Here is an 18,914-nt window from a genome sequence, read left to right as displayed (position 1 = left end):
AATTTCTTTGGAAGATCAATAACAATTATGAAAACTGAAAGAATTTTAAACATTTTTACCTTGAAGGACAGCAGCGGGTCATTTTCACAGGTGTGATATCTTATTTTTCATATCTCTAAAAGTCACACATCCACTTACAAATTTTATTTCATTGCTGTGATCTAATTCCTTCTTCTTTCAATTTTACTTTATTTAGTGCAACAGCGAACAAACTAGTTGCTGTGCTCTTTTCAATGCATTGTTGCACTTTGCAGAAGTTTAGTTTGTGTTTTCATTCAGATAAGCTACAATTCCACAAAATTTGGAGTTGATATTCTGGACCAGATGTATCATCAAGTCTCCCCCCCCCCCCCCCATCCAAATCCTGTCAGACCTTGCCAGAATCAACACCTGGGTCCTTTACAGAGACACAACAGGAGGAAAAGTTACCTGACAAATGTTTCTTTTCAGATTAGTAGAAGAACTCTGCAAATGATCATGAACTTACTGCTGATGACAATGTTACATTTACTAACCTTTACAAGTTCAAAATTACTTCATATATTTTGTCAGGTCAACTGGCAAGAACTTTGCTCCTGCATTCACGCGATGCTTTTCACTCAAGGAAAGGGCTTGTCCATACGCTCATTGCAACCACTGTAATATTTAAGGTACCAGTAGGGATGACCAGCCAGACAGGATGATGTAGTAGTTCAAACAAAACTAGAAATTTGTGTGTGCAGTGCAAGCAACTCGTATGTGTTCCATGTGCTGGAAGTGTTCAGCAGGTTTATGCAAGCTGCTTTGATAAAGATGGTGACTTTCACTGAAAACATGCCACAGAGAAAAACAATGTTACTTTCTTGTGCCACAACAATTCATGTCCATTTTCTTTCTATTTCTCAATAAATGTATGTTTATAGCCTGTCTGCGTTTTGGTTGAGAACAAGTCAGAGATAAAAAATGTTGTTGTATAATTATATGTTTACTCGCATTTATAAGTTTGGTATCAATGTTTAGTTTCAATGGGTATTGTATTTATGACGTATTCTTTACTTCGCTCCTTTTTTCTTTAGTTAAATGTAGTTTCTTCAGAAAAATTTAAGCATAACACATTGGTAGGGTAAGCAAAATACACTAGTGACATTTAAATACATCATACTGAATTAATTTAACAAGTAAAATTGAAAACAAGGAAGACAAGCACCACCGGCAGAAGAACCATATCCTTTCAAGGTGATTCACTAATGCTGGTACTCCCAGTGTTAATGACCTACTTCCTGCACTCTTTTAGTATTAATTCATTATGTTCCCTTTCACTCCAAAATGATTTTGTGGTTCTTCTCCATATCCACATCTCCACTACTTTTAATGTTTTCTTTTCTAGTTTCCCAGGACCCCTCACAAAGCTTAGCATGCTTCAAATATATCTTCTGATAACTTGCTTTCTCATTTCATTTTTAGGGTGGTAGTTTGTTAACAAGTTACTCTTGTTTTTGAATGCTTCTTGTTTAGTCACTGTAATTCTTCTTTTAATATCCAAAATAGTTCTGCCGTCTGTTATGTAGCTACCAAGTATCAAATTTATTTTCATTAGCATTTAATTTTCTATCTTAATTTTTGCATTATTTGTCTGTTAGATTTAAAAATCACTAATATTTTAGTCTTTTTGGTGTTAATATTCAATTTCTGGTTATTCACAGCATCAGACAACATTTCTAATATACAGTTCATGTACTCTTCAGAATCTGCAAAGACTACTATATCAAAAGCAAATCAAATACAATGTAGTTGTTTACTATTAATATTGATACCTCTGATGCTGCTTTTCATTTTTTGTATTGCACTTTCTACAAATAAATGCACAAGCATAGAATGTACAGTCTTGTCAGATTTCTATTCTTAGTTAATTAGTTAGTAACATGTCCCATGGATAATTTTGCGCAATAGGTTGTAATGACGTAGAATGAGTCGTCGTACATTCAAATCACAAATTAATTTGTGCATAAAAAAAAAAAAATAAAAAAAAAAAATTTTAAATTGCTGATGTGAGTTGGTAATGCCTACCCACCACCTTTTACACATTACAATAATAGAAATTCTTCCACAGAATAGAACGAATTTCCAAGGAGAAACTTTCTCAATTTGTTATCAAATTTTACTTTCCAGTCTGCCAGATATCAGACACCACAGGGTAAATGAACAAAAATTTTTGTTGCAGCATTGTGCGCCCCTTTTTGTGATAAAGACAATGGATGCCACTTTTCCTGCTGGTATTCCAATTATGTACCTCATTGTTTCTCTTCAACTGTAGTGGATTATTTACAACAAACTTCATGAGGGAATAAATATACTGAAAGAAGCAGGAGTCAGAAAGCACAACTCATAAACAATGTCTACAAGATGATAGTGGGTGAGCATCGTATATCATTCTTGCAGCATGTCTTTGTGCAATGGAGGCACCATTTCTTAAAAGATGGATTACCCCACAAAATTACTTCTTATGACGTTACTGAATGAAAATATGTCAACTTATTGATTTGTCTCTCCCCAAAATTTTCAATGAGTCTAAGTGCATATATGGCTGAACTAAGTTGTTTTAGGAGTTCCAAAATGTGTTTTTTCCAGTTTAAATTCTCATAAATATGGATCCTTAAGAATTTTGAAGTTTCCACCCTATTTATTATTTCCTCCCCATGCGTTACACTTATCATTCGTGTAGTACCTCTAGAAGTGCAGAACTGAATATGTTGCATCTTTTTAACTGAGGGTGAGGCCAATCACTGAAAACCAGTCAATGACACTTTTTAAGTACTTTGTTTACCATTTCTTCTGTTTCTGTATGTCTGCTTGGACTGATTACAATCCTATAATCCGTTCATCATAAGAATAAACCTGATGTAATGAACACAAATGCGATGATTGGTCGGAAGCAGCAGCACACACACACTGGTGTTGTTATGCCCTTGGAAATAGGTCCTACCTATGTATTAGATATATTATTACTACGTTATGTTAAATGAAACTTTAAGATACTCAAACTTATTAACAGCCATCAAAGTTATTCTTAATTACACTTTACCTACGTAGTTTTTATTTCAAAAATCGTGTACAGTCGCAGCCTCTGCAGTGTTGTGCTCCGACTGTCAGGCTGGTAATGCACAGAAGCAGCTTTCTGTTCCGTAGTGAAACACGTGCGTGGAACACAGTTAAAAAGCGCCGAGAAATAGGCTGTTCTTAGCGTTTTTTATAAATTTACGGAGATAATCGGCTTTTAAGTTTTCCCAGAGTTGATCAATTAACTCATATTAAACATGTAGTGCAGTTGGTAACGTAATGGGATGTGAACTAAATATGGCTGTTCCTACGTTGGTTCAAATCTCCCCAGTATCTTTTTTTTTTTTTTCTTTTTTTTCTCGTTCAATTTGAAATACCTACATCTCGTTATATAATAACTCATAATCATTTTTTGTGAATAATGCACATCTGCTTGTTTCCAATTACAACTGGAAGTGAAATTCCTGTTTCCATTCCATATACAAATGCTTAATTATCGATGTTTTATAAAAGACTGTTCATAAAAGTTGTTTCAATTAAGAAAACATGATTTAATTTTTAAGGCAAAAATGAAAAACCAAATCGTCTATTTGGACTATGTCCATCGTTTTATACCACAGAGTATCGAAGAAACGTGAAAAACAATCATTTTCACAGCACTGAGCACATCATACAAATGCTGCACTTTTACATTTGCAACTATACCATTGCAATATGAACCCAATAGAACTGATCTGGGGCCAAGCGGCAGGATTTGGCCTGAGACTGTTAAGCTGCCAAACATACTGGAACTTAACACACACAGCTTTTTCACACGTCACTGTCGAACGCTGGCAGGATATAGAACACCTCATCATAAAAGAAGAGAAAATTCTGCGCCTGGTTGGCTTCATGGATTCTGTTGATGATAGGCTCATTATCAACGTAGCAGGTGACACTTCCAGAACTGAAATGTATTTCTCGGATTCAGATAAGGAAGGAGCTAAGAGATTAACAGACGACTGACTTTAAATAATACCTTCAGTGGTTTCAATATTTAACTACATGGTGAACTCCAATACTCTCTTACGTTACACAGAGCTTATGTGAAAAAACTACCCTGTGGTTAAGTCAGGAATTTTCATCATTTTTGTTTTTAATTACAACAGTACGTTAGGTAAAAATGATAACGTGTTGTGGTTTTCGTCTAGTCATCAATGAGCATGTTGTGGGAGATTTGCAGTGTATTATTTCATTCCGCTTAAAAAGTAAATGACATTCGAAGCTGTATTGCTCCTCTGCTCATCTCTTTTTTTGTGTGAACTGCATCTGGCCACGTCACTGTGGGCTAGCTGTACCAGCTGACTGCCCAGTGCTGTCCAAGTTAAATGAGCTGGTAAAGCTGTTGCCCCTATTATTGCTAAGTCAATGTGCGTAACGCACAGCACAAAACATACCCTTATTATTTTACTTGACGGTACTCGAGGCAGCTTGGCTGCAGTCCCGCATGAAACTGAGATCTGATAAGGTTCCAGAACACGCGGAAGAACACAGTGCAATGTTTACATCAGGTTTATTCTTATGATGAACGGGTTATAGATCTGCCCACACAGCACGGTAAGTGGCAGATGGTAACGCGTTCGTATTGCTCGAGATGGGGGGCCAATGTAGAAAATTGTCACCTGCCTAATCCATTCACCCTGTGAGTGGTCAGGTGACTGCTCCTTCAGCAGGGTCCAAGCAGGCAGACGGGGGTCGGGGTTGACTAGTCATTGGGAGCTCCAATGTTAGGCGCATTATGGAGCCCCTTAGGCAGATAGTGATCAGGGCTGGTAAGGAAGCCAATGTGTGCTCGGTATGTCTGCTGAGGGGCCCCATCCGAGAAGTGGAGGCGGCCTTACCTTGACTATCAAATGTGCAGAGTGCAGTCATCTGCATGTTGTGGGGTAATGTTGGCACCGACGACAACTGTCGCACAGGTTCTGAGATGATCCTGAGTTCGTACAGGCAGCTGGCGGAGATGGTGAAGACTGCTGGCCTCCTATACGGGTGCTAGCGGAGCTCGCAATTTTCAGGACTGTTCCCAGAGTTGATCGGGGTCCTATGGTTTGGAGCCAAATGAAGCGTCCCTGTTGCCATGCCATGGATAAACACTACCACGTCATGCCACGCATTAGATGCACCTATGTTCATTAGCTCTCATTTTAAAGTGATATTTTCTAGTGCTGCAGTAATCACATATTGAACTAGTGTTTTGTATTGGCGTCACATTAATAAAAACAGTGCAGCACATTTGAACATGAGATTCGCAATAAAAGTGGTCGTCCAAGAACACGTTCACCGGGTGTGAAGATAATGTTGTTCTGCATAATATTCCTGTGAATTCGACAATAGTAATGGACAATGTACCATACCACTCCGACGTGACAAACAAATCTTCAACAATACATGGAAGAAAGCAAATATTTTGCTCTGGGTACAAAGAAATTTTCCGTTGGATAAAGGTAAACATAACTTGTGTTAATTAGGAGTTAATGGAACTTTTGTACAAGCCAAAAACTCCACACTGGAAGGTTGACGAACTGGCTTACACTAATGGGCATAGTTTAACCATGCTCATTTAAAACTGACTGTGAATCTATGAGCCTGGGTGAAAAGTAATGTGGTTGAGGAAACATGTATTCATGAAGGATTATGAGTAGTTTTGAGTAATACTTAACTTCTCTTGCCGTGTCTAAACACAGCAGAGTTTACAAATGTTCAACTCACTACCATTCTAATGCAGTTGAAATTGAGACACAATCCTAAAACAGTGTGTTATTAAAACTAACAACTGAGAGCATAAGTCAATAGTTATGAGAAAGCCCATTTTCAGTATTAAAATAAACTTGTATCTTCTTTACTTACCACAGCAAAACTCGTTTCACCAGCTATTGATGGTCCTTAAATGTTATATTATTTCATCTAAAAAACTGTAGTTGCTTGAATATCATGTTAGATATGGAAGTTTCGCATATCACTCGTATGGCAAAATACTCTCCTCTTTGTGTGGTATCATTTGCCACAATCTTGTTTCGGTACCTCAGACTGTTCACGAGATATGAGGGATTTATTAATATTTTATTCTGGCATTTTCACTGGCAAATACGTTCGTGACAGAGCCCTTTACATACATTAAATTTTCTCGACAATAAAGACAGATAGCGATACCTTTCTAAGTTCAAAGAATAATTCAATATGTTATCTAAATTTCATACGCACCTACATATGGTCTAACATGCACCAAAGGCAAATTCATGGCTACCCATATTTTTCACTACAAACTCTAAGAATTTTGTGCAGTATCCCATAAAATGTTAATTTCTCTAGGAGAATACTGATATTCACACAGTCAAATGCTTTACAAAGATCACAGAAAATACCAACCGGTGGTATTTTATTATTTAATGCTTGTAAAACCTGGTGAGTGAACGTGTAAATGGGATTCTCAGTAGAGCAACCCTTCTTCAGCCAAAACTATGATTTGCTAAGAATACTGTTGTTGCTCAGGTGAGATACTGTTCCAGAATGCATCACCTTTTCAAAAATTTTGGAGATTGATGTCAGCAGTGAAACAGGTTGGTAATTACAGACACAGAGAGGTCTCTCTGGAAAAATGCCTCGAGTTCGTGATGCAGTGCATATTTCAGATAAGACTGGGCTTATTAAATGGGAACAAATTTTTAATAATCTATTGGAGACCCCATCAAAAGCAGATGAGCTTTCTTTTTTGAGAGAAAGTATAATTTTCTTAATTTCACCATCAAAAGCAGATGAGCTATTTTTTAAAGAATGTATAATTTTCTTAATTTCAGAACGAGAAGCTAATGACACATTCAAATGATTGAATTTTTATTAAAGTTACATTTCCAACATAATGCCGTGATTTTGCTCTTGATCTGTTTGTCCCTATGCTTTCTAGTATATTTAATAAATGATTATTAAATGCTTTGCTACCCATGACTCATCATATACAGCCCTTCCATTCAGATCAATAGTACAGTTCTGTGGTCAGTTGTCCTGTCTCACACTTCATTACATTCCGTATTGCCCTAAGTCTTGTCGGGAGTACTGATTTCTAACGTTATGTGCATGTTCTTTGATTTTTTTAATAACCTCTCATGGTAATTTTGAATATTTTTGTAATATGCAACTACTGCAGAAACCCTACTTGTTCTTGCCAAGAGATAAATTTCCATTTTTCTTTCACAAGATACTTTAATCCCTCTAGTGTCCTTTCTCACTAACTTATGTATAAAGCTATTTTTCAAATAATGATATGAATTTATAGTGGAATAGAATAAATTTAATGTTAGCATTTGATTCATTATAAATTACTTCCCATGTCATCTCCTGCAAATTATTCTTAAAAACATTTGTCCTGGAGTCATTAATTATTCTAATTTTCACTGAGAAATATCTGTACTGTAAGACACTAGGTTATTTATCCCAACAAATTGCACATCATGATCAGAGAAAGCATTTGTTACTGGGTAAACAGTTATTTTATTGTTTTGAGCTTCATCAAAGAAAACACTATCAATTATAGTCCTACTGTCTTTATGCACCTGTGTTAGAAAGTTAATTACTGAGACAAAATTGTGGGATCCAAATCAGATCATTTTTCCAATCAGAATCCTTTAGAAAAATCTACACTGAAGTCAACATAGACTATTAACTGCTTGCTGTTGTCTGGCATGTAACACAGTAAGGAACCCAGATTCCTCAAATAGTTCCAAATCTCTCTGTGGGGATCTATATACAGTTACAATTAAAAGTGAAATATTTTTCAGCATTAATTCATAACCACACACTTCTATGTGCTAATCACTACAAAATCTACTTGTCTCAATGTTTCTGAACTTGTGTTCTGTCTTCATGCATGTAACAACTCCTCCTTATCCTATGTTATTTCTGCATTTGTAAGCTGCAATAGAGAAATCTTTTGTATGTCACTTTTCTAACTCTGTGGTTATATGGTGATCAGACAAGCACAGGATGTCTATCTTTTCAGAGCTCTGCAAATTTTCCAAACAGACAAGAAGTTTCTCTTCCTTACTAAACAATCATCTAATATTATAATAAAATAAGCTAACCTTACTTTTCTGTTCATTATTAAGCATTTTGTGGGACTCTTCTGTTACTTTCACTTCTTTCAAAATAGGGTGCCCAAACACTGATTCTAGCCTAAAACAGGTGCCCCTCTGACACCAGTAACCACAGGCTGTGTGTGATGGTGGCCCCATGCATATTACCTGCAAGACGCTCAGCCAACTTTTCTTTCCCTCTCCTACCCAGGTGAACGCCATGGCTAGTATATCCCAATATCCCAATTGTAGCAACAGGCACTGCACTCATATGCGATTTCGTTTCAGTCAGCAGCAGCCTGCTCAACTTAGTGTTCACATGGTTCACAGCAGTATTTACCCAGGGCTCGTCATGGCACTGCAGGACCTCCACAAACTCACATTCGTGTGTGTCTTCGTTACTTCCATTTCATCCACCAACCCCTAATGCAGTAATTACTGGTCTTAACCAGCTTGTTCCCTGTAGAAGATTATTGTACAGGTCTCCACTTCCATCATCACACAATGAAATGAAAGATACAGACAAATTCAGTAACAAAATATTTCTGGTAGAATTTAAACAAAGGTAAAGTCTGTGGCATAAGCCCATGAGCAGACTAGTGGCTGACTCTGAGGGGGGAGGGGTGGTGGGTACTTCTCCACAGCTGCCTTTTCCCCAGAGAAAGGTTCCAGTACTAATTTTGGCAGCAAGTTGAGTGAACCTGGGGCCATCCTGGAGCAAAAGGAGCAAGGAAAAATCCCCACCCCCTAGCCAGGTTTTAAACTGGGATCTCCAGGGTCAGAATCTATTGCTCTATTGGTTAGATCACCACAGCCAAAGAATATAAGTGATCAAAAGAATAAGTAACAACCTTCCACACTTACAGTAAATACGTCATGCTGTCCATAATCATATAAAATAGACCGAGAGTGTTTCTGAGCTTAGAAGTGTTATTGGTCTCCAGAGCACACACACACACACACACACACACACACACACACACACACACACACACACACACTCATTCTTCTTTATGTGACTACCAATCCCTAACTACAAGACGAATAGTTACCTTTACCATACGTGCAAACTAAGTTGACATTCGGCACGATGGCTGCTGGGAGCGACCATAAAGCAATTTCCCGATTTACAGTCACTCCAAACAGTCATTGCACCGAGTGTAACTTAATTTGTGCAATTATTACGCGTCCTATTAGACATTAAGGTCTTCTATAAGACATCGAGGCAAGTCACTCTGGAATAGAAAATAAAACTAAAATTATCCAACACTGGACAGGCAACTGCATCTGATCAAATATCTGTACACTTATATTAACATTACAGCCGTATGAAAAAATTCTCTCACTCTATAGCAGTACTTATTCTAAGATGTTGGAGCAAAAATGTTCTAAAGAGTTTTAAAAAGGAATGTGTCAGACTACACGTGTCACCAGACAGATCTACACAGCTCTATGCCTATATTGTCAATATCAAGCTACTGTAGAATTAGGGAACATGTTTTCTGATACATTTTTTAGGAAACAACACCGATTCCCCAACCAACATTTCTGAGTAACACAGGTCACTGTTCATCAACAAGAGGGTTGGGTTGTTTGGGGGAAGAGACCAAACTGCGAGGTCATAGGTCTCATCGGATTAGGAAAGGAAGTCGGCCGTGCCCTTTCAAAGGAACCATCCCGGCATTTGCCTGGAGTGATTTAAGGAAATCACGGAAAACCTAAATCAGGATGGCCGGATGAGGGATTGAACCGTCATCCTCCCGAATGCGAGTCCAGTGTGCTAGCCACTGCGCCACCTTGCTCGGTCATCAACAAGACTCAAAATGGCAGCAGACAATGACACCCATGACTATGCTGTGTGCTGGCTTCCTGAAGGTGTGTGATGCAGTCTACCAATGTCACCAAGAACAAAACACCAGCTTCAGCAAATTCAGCCAGCTTTGCAAGTGGACTGACAAATTTCTTAGTCGACAGAGTTTAACACTTTGGTCTCAATCGGGGGAAAAAAATCTTAAGAAGCAAAAATAATTTAGGGGTGTAGCTTTAACAGGCCGTTACTGGTCACAGCAGGGCAGTCAGAAACAGTCTGAAAAGCTTGTACGAGTGTTGCAGAGTAGGTTCTGCTGAGGAATAATTGTCAAGAAAAAATTCGATACATTGTGCCATTTCAGAGTTAGTTGGCCAATTAGACCATTGCGCACGCGAAATCGAGCATCCTGCCAAATACAATTAGTGTCAGTTGTTCTTGTTTTGTAGATGATAGCACATAAGGCTACTCAGCTTTGGCTTAGGCACAATCCTTACTATTGTCCCATATGCAATTTTCATAACTCTCTCTTGTTCAGTTTCAGGAAACCAAACAAAGAAGACATTTGGCAACAGCCTGGTTGGCTAATTTCAATGCTAATTAACTCTGAAATGGTGCAATGCATCATTTATTATTATTATTATTGTTTCTCAGCACAACTTACCTGCAACATCCTTACAAGCTTTTCAGTCTGTTTCTGCCCACCCTGTATATGAAAAATCTAGTGGATAATGTCAAAAGTCCAATGATGCTGTTGTGTTTAGGGACAGGGATTTGCCAGAAAGTTCCCATCTGCATCTACACACCAAAATGACTTCTCCAAAATAAACACTTAGCATGTCTGGCAGAGGGTTCTTCGAATGAGACTAAGGATTCTTCGGGGGAGGGGGGGGGGGGGGGGGGAGAAGCAGAAATACCTTCACTGTCAACACAAAGCAAATGTAACATGGGTAGTCAGTTGTGTAAAGGACAACTACCATAGCAACAACCAATCTGAGAATGAGCTTACCCACATCTTCTGTTATGTTCTCCCATTGTTATATTGCTCTGCTATCACAGTTGCCAAAGACGCTTGCACAGTAACATAACAATTGTGATTCGTTTTTGGTGTTTGCACTGTTTTTCCATGCGGTGTATGTATTGCATATGACATAATGCCCAGAACTAATTGTGAAAATGAACAAAAAAGTTATGAGATTATTACCGTCAGACTAAGCAAACCCAGTACTGCATGTTAATATGTGCGATGTGACTGCATCAGGAGTGGAATCTACTACCAGTTGCTGCTGCAACGATACAGTGTGCGCAGACAAATGTGAACTGACATCACCCCGTCTACTGTTCAGCTGCCAATCACTGTGTTTCTAATCGAGGTATTGACAAATTCATAGGAAAAATCTTAAGAAAATGTAATTCACACAGAAAAGAGGTAGCTTGAAAAAATACAAGTTCAACTAATTCTCACGTGTTTCTCATCATCAGTTTGTAATCTTCAATAGCATATTTCATTGTGGGTTCATTAATTAATGGTGATAAACAGTGTAGTACCCATATGTAATACTATACAGATGCAGCGCAATAAAAATGATATAACCACTACCACTCAATGGGTTTCAAAATGACAATACCATCTGCTGAAATTATGCATCACCTCTACTGCAGCTATCTCAGGAACCACACAATTCATAGCTCCTTGTTATATCACCAAAAAGTTATGAATGGAAAGAACTATTTTTATGTGTGTACAGGATAATACTTAGGAGATTATATGAAAACAATGAGAAGACTTTGCAGCAGTAAAAATATTGGGAACGAGTGAAAACTGTAAGTAATTTGAATGCACAGAGAGAGAAAAGAGGGAAAAAATACTAACAGCAGCAACTGTGGATTCAGTCAATTGATTCCCGATAGAAAATACACCCTACTCGTGTTAACAGCAACCTACACAAGTGTAAGGAGCACACGGTAAACTACTTCAGAGTCCTGCCTGTGATATTATGAAGCTTCTGCAATTTTCTTTGCTATTTTAGAGGTATGTATGACAGAGTGGAAGCAGCAAGCTGTCACAATGTTAGGGCCACGGGGAATGGAATGAATAAGTGTGTGTGTCACCTTTTAGTTTCTAAGGAAAAGCTGACCACCCACTGAGTTCAAAGTGGCAAGTGGAGGCAATGTAAGTGTCTCTATTGAGGAATCATGAGCAGCACGCCATGACAGAAACTACAATGTTACGCATTTACACACAAAAAGACTAATTAAACAAATAAAAATATGCAGAGGTGGCTGCATCTGCACCAAAGTACCAGTTAATCATAAACTACTGCAAACTAATACTTCCAATTCAAGGCAAATGAATATCCCAAGTACATGGCTAGACATCATCATGTGTGCGAGAGTTCTGTTCGCATGAAAATGGGTGTGTGTTGTGTACTTCAGATAGCTGTCTATTGCTCGAAAGCTGCTTTGTTTAAAACTTTCTTGTTGTGCCTGTTTGACTCAACATCTCCACTGTATGGGAGTATAAATATATGTTTTACATAATAATATTGTCAGAGGAGAATATTTGGCACTTCTTGCCCCACTGTTTTACTACTTCGTAACTTTCAGCCGAATCTGAATAAATCCATTCTCCTTTTCCTGAATAACTTCATTCATTCTCCCCCCTCCCTCATAGTCTGCTCCCAAATCTTTAATTTAAAAATGGTGTGAACAGTTTTCTTTCATATCAATCAAGTTACTGGTTCCGGTTTGACAATGCCCCCACAATAAACAACAAACTACAAAATAAATATAAGAAAAGTTCTATTATGTAACAGACACATTGTCGGTGATAATGCAAGACATTAACTACAAAAAATATGAGAGGGGGAGGCACCAAGTAACTCTTACCAATATTTGAACATATTATGTAGCATGGAATCCCACAACCATTGCTCCAATAGCCATAAATGGCTCTCACAGACTCAATGTTTATTGTGTAGTAATATTGTCCATCTGAGATCAGGGTAATTTCCGAGAATGATTGCCTATTGAATGTGCAGGCCCCTCAGAAGAACCACAAAAGTGCCCCACTTGTGACAGGATACTTTCCGGGACTGGATCAGACTCTCAATGTGGCTCTCCAGCAGGGATACGACTTCCTCAAATCCTGCCCTGAAATGAGATCCATCCTTCATGAAATCCTCCCCACTCCACCAAGAGTGTCTTTCCGACGTCCACCTAACCTTCGTAACCTCTTAGTTCATCCCTATGAAATCCCCAAACCACCTTCCCTACCCTCTGGCTCCTAGCCTTGTAAACACCCCCGGTGTAAAACCTGTCCCATGCACCCTCCCACCACCACCTACTCCAGTCCTGTAACCCGGAAGGTGTACACAATCAAAGGCAGAGCCACGTGTGGAAGCACCCACGTGATTTACCAACTGACCTGCCTACACTGTGAAGCTTTCTATGTGGGAATGACCAGCAACAAACTGTCCTTTCGCATGAATGGACACGCAGACAGTGTTTGTTGGTAATGAGGATCACCCTGTGGCTAAACATGCCTTGGTGCACGGCCAGCACATCTTGGCACAGTGTTACACCGTCCGGGTTATCTGGATACTTCCCACTAACACCAACCTGTCAGAACTCCGGAGATGGGAACTTGCCCTTCCGTATACCATCTCTTCTCATTATCCGCCAGGCCTCAACCTCCGCTAATTTCAGGTTGCCGCCGCTCATACCTCACCTGTCTCAACAACATCTTTGCCTCTGTACTTCTGCCTCTACTGACATCTCTGCCGAAACTCTTCCTTTCGTCTTTCCGTCTCCTTCCCTCTTTCCTGATGAAGAAACCGTTGGTTGCGAAAGCTTGAATTTTGTGTGTATGTTTGTGTGTCTATCGACCTGCCAGCGCTTTCATTTGGTAAGTCACATCATCTTTGTTTTTAGATATATTTTTTCCACGTGGAATGTTTCCCTCCGATAGACACACAAACACAAACATACACACAAAATTCAAGCTTTCGCAACAAACGGTTGCTTCATCAGGAAAGAGAGGGAAAGACGAAAGGATGTGGGTTTTAAGGGAGAGGGTAAGGAGTCATTCCAACCCCGGGAGCGGAATGTCTGCTTTTTTTGTGTGTGTGTGTGTGTGTGTGTGTGTGTGTGTGTGTGTGTGTGCGCGCGCGCGCGCGCGCGCGCGAGCGAGTGTATACCTGTCCTTTTTCCCCCCTAAGGTAAGTCTTTCCGCTCCCGGGGTTGGAATGACTCCTTACCCTCTCCCTTAAAACCCACATCCTTTCGTCTTTCCCTCTCCTTCCCTCTTTCCTGATGAAGCAACCGTTTGTTGCGAAAGCTTGAATTTTGTGCGTATGTTTATGTGTCTATCGACCTGCCAGCGCTTTTGTTTGGTAAGTCTCATCATCTTTGTTTTTAGGCAATCATACAACTGGTGGTGCAAGTTATGGCTACTGTTTGCAGCGTTCACTAGAGAAACAACAAAGACAAACATTACTTACTTTTCTTGTCAGCAGCCACATCATCATCATCATCATCATCATGTACCATACCTCATGTTGCATGAGCCACCGAGAAGCAATCCTTTTTTTTCCCCCAAAACGTGATTGCACTCTTGCTGTGTCAGTCAGAAATATCGAGAGAGTATCAGGACGGTCAATTTTTCCACAGAACCTGAAGTTGTGAAAATACAGATACTGGAAGAGATAGAGTTTGTCCCTACCTCCTGCATGGCCTTCTCTCTTGGTATTTTCCAAGAATGTTTGCGTATCGAAGCCGCAGGCTACAAACTATAGATATGGTATATGTGACTCTAAATCGATGAACAGACTGTGGCTGTAGGGCATTATGATAAATTATTTTTGAGATGCTTGCAAAACCCAAACGATTTATGACCGTAGTGAGTGGGATATCTGGTGTTTTAGACATTTCTTCGGCTGACTGCCTCGCGTGGAAGAATCTATTTCCATGGTTATGCAATGTAGAAAATTGTTTGTGTTTTTGTCAGAAATGTGACACTCTACTTATATTTTTGTGTGGCACTGACACAGTCTACCCAGGTTACGGCAAAAAGGGAATGCTTCCTGTAGCATACACATCAAATGGACTTTCTCATGACTAAAACATTGACAATGAGTGAGGTAAGTCGTTTCCTTTGCAATTACAACTATTTTAGTAATGCTCTTCTTTCGTCATTGCTGTAATGACCACTGTAAATATGCTCATAACACCCGCCACCACAGTCGCGTGATCAATTTAGAATCGCACATTCGATATCTATCGTTTGGAGCCCGCGGCTTTGATAGGTACACATTCTTGGAAATTACCTCTCTTTTTATCGACGATTTTATAGATTTGCACAAGCACTCGATGTTCTGTGTGTGGACAGATCAATCATCCACTGACACAAATTCAACAGAATGATCCACAGTTTCATGTTGAAATCCTCCTTTCTGTAAGGTCCTGTATGACTTAAGCCCATTTGTTATCACTTTCGTGCCTGGCAAAATAAAGTGCTTACTCAGAGAGACTAATGACTGCTTCTCCCTTTAGTAAAAAAACTATAAAACTCTTGCAGGATTCTCTTTCAATGCTGCCAAATATGTTCAACTTCATTTTTCAAGGGTCCTCCTCACTGGTGTTTCCTGGTAGCTACATGCGATTCATCTATTTCGACAACCTTGTTTTCTCCGCAGACTGGAACACTCGTTCGTGGACAACTCTGTTTCAGAAGCTGTTGCTTGTAGCATATAGCTTCTCATCCAACAAGAATTAAAATGATGCTCTTCTTGAGGTATAACTTGGACCTGTCAAACCATGTGTTCTTTCTGATAAATGTTCTCTTGTGACACAGGGTGCAGGACAATTGCAGAAGAAAATCAGCATCCACACCTTTCTTGCAAAGTTTCACAGATCTGAGTCCATGACATTCTTTAGAGTTCCTGCTACCCTCATTGCAAGCAATCCAACTGCCCAACAAAATTTCAAACAACTTTGCACACTTCGTACACAAGGAATTAGGTTTCACCATGTGAGACTATCGGCACTTGAAATTGGAACGCTTTCACTCATTGCTATTCACCAACCAAATACAATAAAGTAGGCTATGTTCCCCTGGCAATGCACTAAACAGTTTCCATAATTCACACCACCAGTCATGCGGGTTTGATATTAGGCCTATTTATCATAAGGGGCCCCTGCGTTTGATGGGCAATCATTCTTCGAAATTACTGAGATCAGTTTTAATGGTCTGCGCAATCCCTATTAAAGAAGGTTAGGCATACTGTAGCATGTAAGGGTGGAAGTGTGCAATACACCACATTTCACATATTTCATGAAGAGAGTGAGATACATTCAATTCAACCTGAACAAATTTCTACAAAGAACTGACGAAAGTAATGAACTGAAGAAAGTAAATGACATAAGATCATAACCTTGGCTGGAACATGTGTATGAAAGCACCATGGGGTACTCAGCAAAATAAAATTCCTAACTTAGCAGGAATGCCAGATACCACACTGTCCATGATAAGAGGAAACTGGAGATCATGGTGTCATCAGAAAGCAGAAGTTTTCATTTTGCTAGTAGCTGTTCTCAGAACTGACCAATAAGATCAGGTCAGTCTCCAATGAACATATTCACTTTTCTTGCAAGAGTTGTCATAGCCCAGAGGAAAGATCATGTAAGCTATCAATCAGAAATCAGTAGGCCTATATATTTTATTTCTTTTGCAACCGCTGTTACAGCACAGAAATACATAGACAACAGCCTACACACAAGATAAATTACACAGTTAATCTGCTTAATTTGTGATTGGTTGTTGCTGCAGTTTGCAAATGCTTCCACAAGTGAGTCCCTGGTCGACTGAAATGTTCACTGGAAGTTTTCAGACTTGTTTTGTCCTTTCTGTCTGCTTGTGTTTCACTCCAATCCAAGTGAGTTCCACATCATCAAGAGCAGACATGTTCAGTATGAAGGCAGAGTTGACATTAATAATGTGCAATATTATTGTGTTGTTCTTGGCTTCGCATTTCCGCACAATATACTGCCAATATTACGGAACATGTGAGGGCCGCTATACTGTGTGGAGGGGCAAAAGAGAGCTGATAGGCTATTTCCGTTCACTGCTTAGCTACACTCAACTATCACTTTGTCATTCCCATATAACAGTAGCATTAAAATGCACTCTCACAGCAACTTACATGAGTTACTTCCAACTACAACCTTGGTCTACAAATCTGTCACACATAACGAAGATTGTTTCTTTGGGGGGGGGGGGGGGGAGATATTACAGATAATTACTGATGGGATCAAAGTAATATATATATACACAGAACGCAAAATAAAATCCATTCTCTGATTGATGAGGTCTACTGCGATTACTGTTCCAAAAACTATTAGCTGTCTGTCACATAGTTTTGATTCAGACATACAAGACAGCAGCTGGTGTTGCAGAACCAAGATTTCTCTGTTTATTGGCTAAAAACGCAAAAAAATTTTGATGATGATCATCCTAATAATCTTGCTCATTAATACGCACATCAAGAACATATCTTGCCTAATATCTAGGTGGGATGATGTTTATGCTTACAACATACATTCAAAACTAACCATCCTGTTTAGTAAAAGTTTTTTCTTTCTATTTTGCGACTGGAAAATCCGAATGTACCATCACTGAGGAAGAAGACCTTGTATGATAAAGCTACATCATCAGATAATACATTTGCTGTCTTGTAAACTAAATGACACAAACTTGTACCTTTTAAACATGCTTACTGTTGCTTGAGCTTAGTCAACCTAACAATACCACTATTAAGGTACCTCTCAAAGCTAGACACTGAATAGTAGGTCAGTGTAAAAATGCTGATGCTACCACCCCATCCCCACCCAAGTTAAATTAGAAACATAATGAAATTAAGTTAAAAGACCTAACAATTTCTGGCATTCCGTAAATGAAGCAGCCTATTTACTTTACGAATATAGGGCAACATCTGTTTTTGCTAGTTTATTGGAAATCATCAAAGTTTAATACTGAATCGAAATGTATTTTGGCGACTAATGTTAAATTTACGCTCTACACTGGCGTACACGAGAAGACGCTCAGCTACGGCAATGTTACCGAAAAAACCAAAAGCTGTGTACTATTCTGGAATAACAGCTGCACCATGACATGTCAGCAAACGCTGAAGACCTTAAGAGTTAACTGTAACTTGGCAAACTGAAAGACCATGCGTAAAGGTCTTTATTACAGTAACTGTCACAGCATCGGGGCCCCAACAACACCCCTCCCACCCGCAAATGCTAACGCTTAACAATAATACACATGGTGAGAACAATACACCCGATATTTACTCTCCAATATGAACACTTTTCATTTACATTTGCATTACAAACAATTGCTTTAATTAACCTTTTGGAGATGTTTTTCCACGGCTTGAACAATAGCAGGTGCGTGTTCGATGTTATCCTCGGCGAGCATGGTCAGCATGTTGATCAGGGGTTTACTGTTCACCGTAAGATCCGAGAGCGACGAGGCATATTCCTCAGCTGCGACGTTAGACATTGCTCTTATTACATGGCACGTTTACTAAAGTCCGCACAGCACTGCGTCTTCGATATGAGCACAACTGCAAGATCAAACAAATAACACTTTGATGCACATACTTCACTAAACACTGGGATACTAGTGGAATTTATCGGACACAGCCAACTCATCAATAACTGCTGAGTAACACACACACCGTGCAAACACCTCATAAATATTTACCTCACAACTGGTTAAATCAATTACAAATCTTTCTTCTGATGCCTCATACACAGACTGTCTAACAGACTCTTGCTTGCACTTCATACAAACGTTTTCACTTCCTCTTCTTTCATAAAATCTCTAAAAATGGACTCTTTACGTTGCAAAGGCCAGATGCCCACCAATGTAAAGTAAGCTCATTGGTAGAAGCTGACTACAA

The 18,914-nt window shown here is 39.2% G+C and overlaps 1 protein-coding gene across 2 annotated transcripts in view; it reads right to left on the bottom strand.

The window, feature by feature from the left end:
• Nucleotides 1-18,904, bottom strand: part of LOC126094530 (pre-mRNA cleavage complex 2 protein Pcf11-like) — a 144,799-nt gene extending 125,895 nt beyond the window's left edge. For both annotated transcript variants that reach the window (XM_049908949.1, XM_049908950.1), the window contains exons 1-2: nt 18,716-18,904; nt 18,359-18,575 (exon numbers count right to left, since the gene is read on the bottom strand). In XM_049908949.1, coding sequence (XP_049764906.1) covers nt 18,359-18,511 — 153 coding nt within the window. In that variant the 5' untranslated portion in view covers nt 18,512-18,575; nt 18,716-18,904. The remainder of the gene's footprint in view (nt 1-18,358; nt 18,576-18,715) is intronic.
• Between the last annotated feature and the right edge of the window lie 10 nt (nt 18,905-18,914).

The sequence above is a fragment of the Schistocerca cancellata genome, chromosome 8 (assembly GCF_023864275.1).
Source record: "Schistocerca cancellata isolate TAMUIC-IGC-003103 chromosome 8, iqSchCanc2.1, whole genome shotgun sequence".
In the NCBI taxonomy this organism is placed as follows: domain Eukaryota; kingdom Metazoa; phylum Arthropoda; class Insecta; order Orthoptera; family Acrididae; genus Schistocerca; species Schistocerca cancellata.
This window is presented reverse-complemented; position numbering and strand designations above follow the sequence as displayed.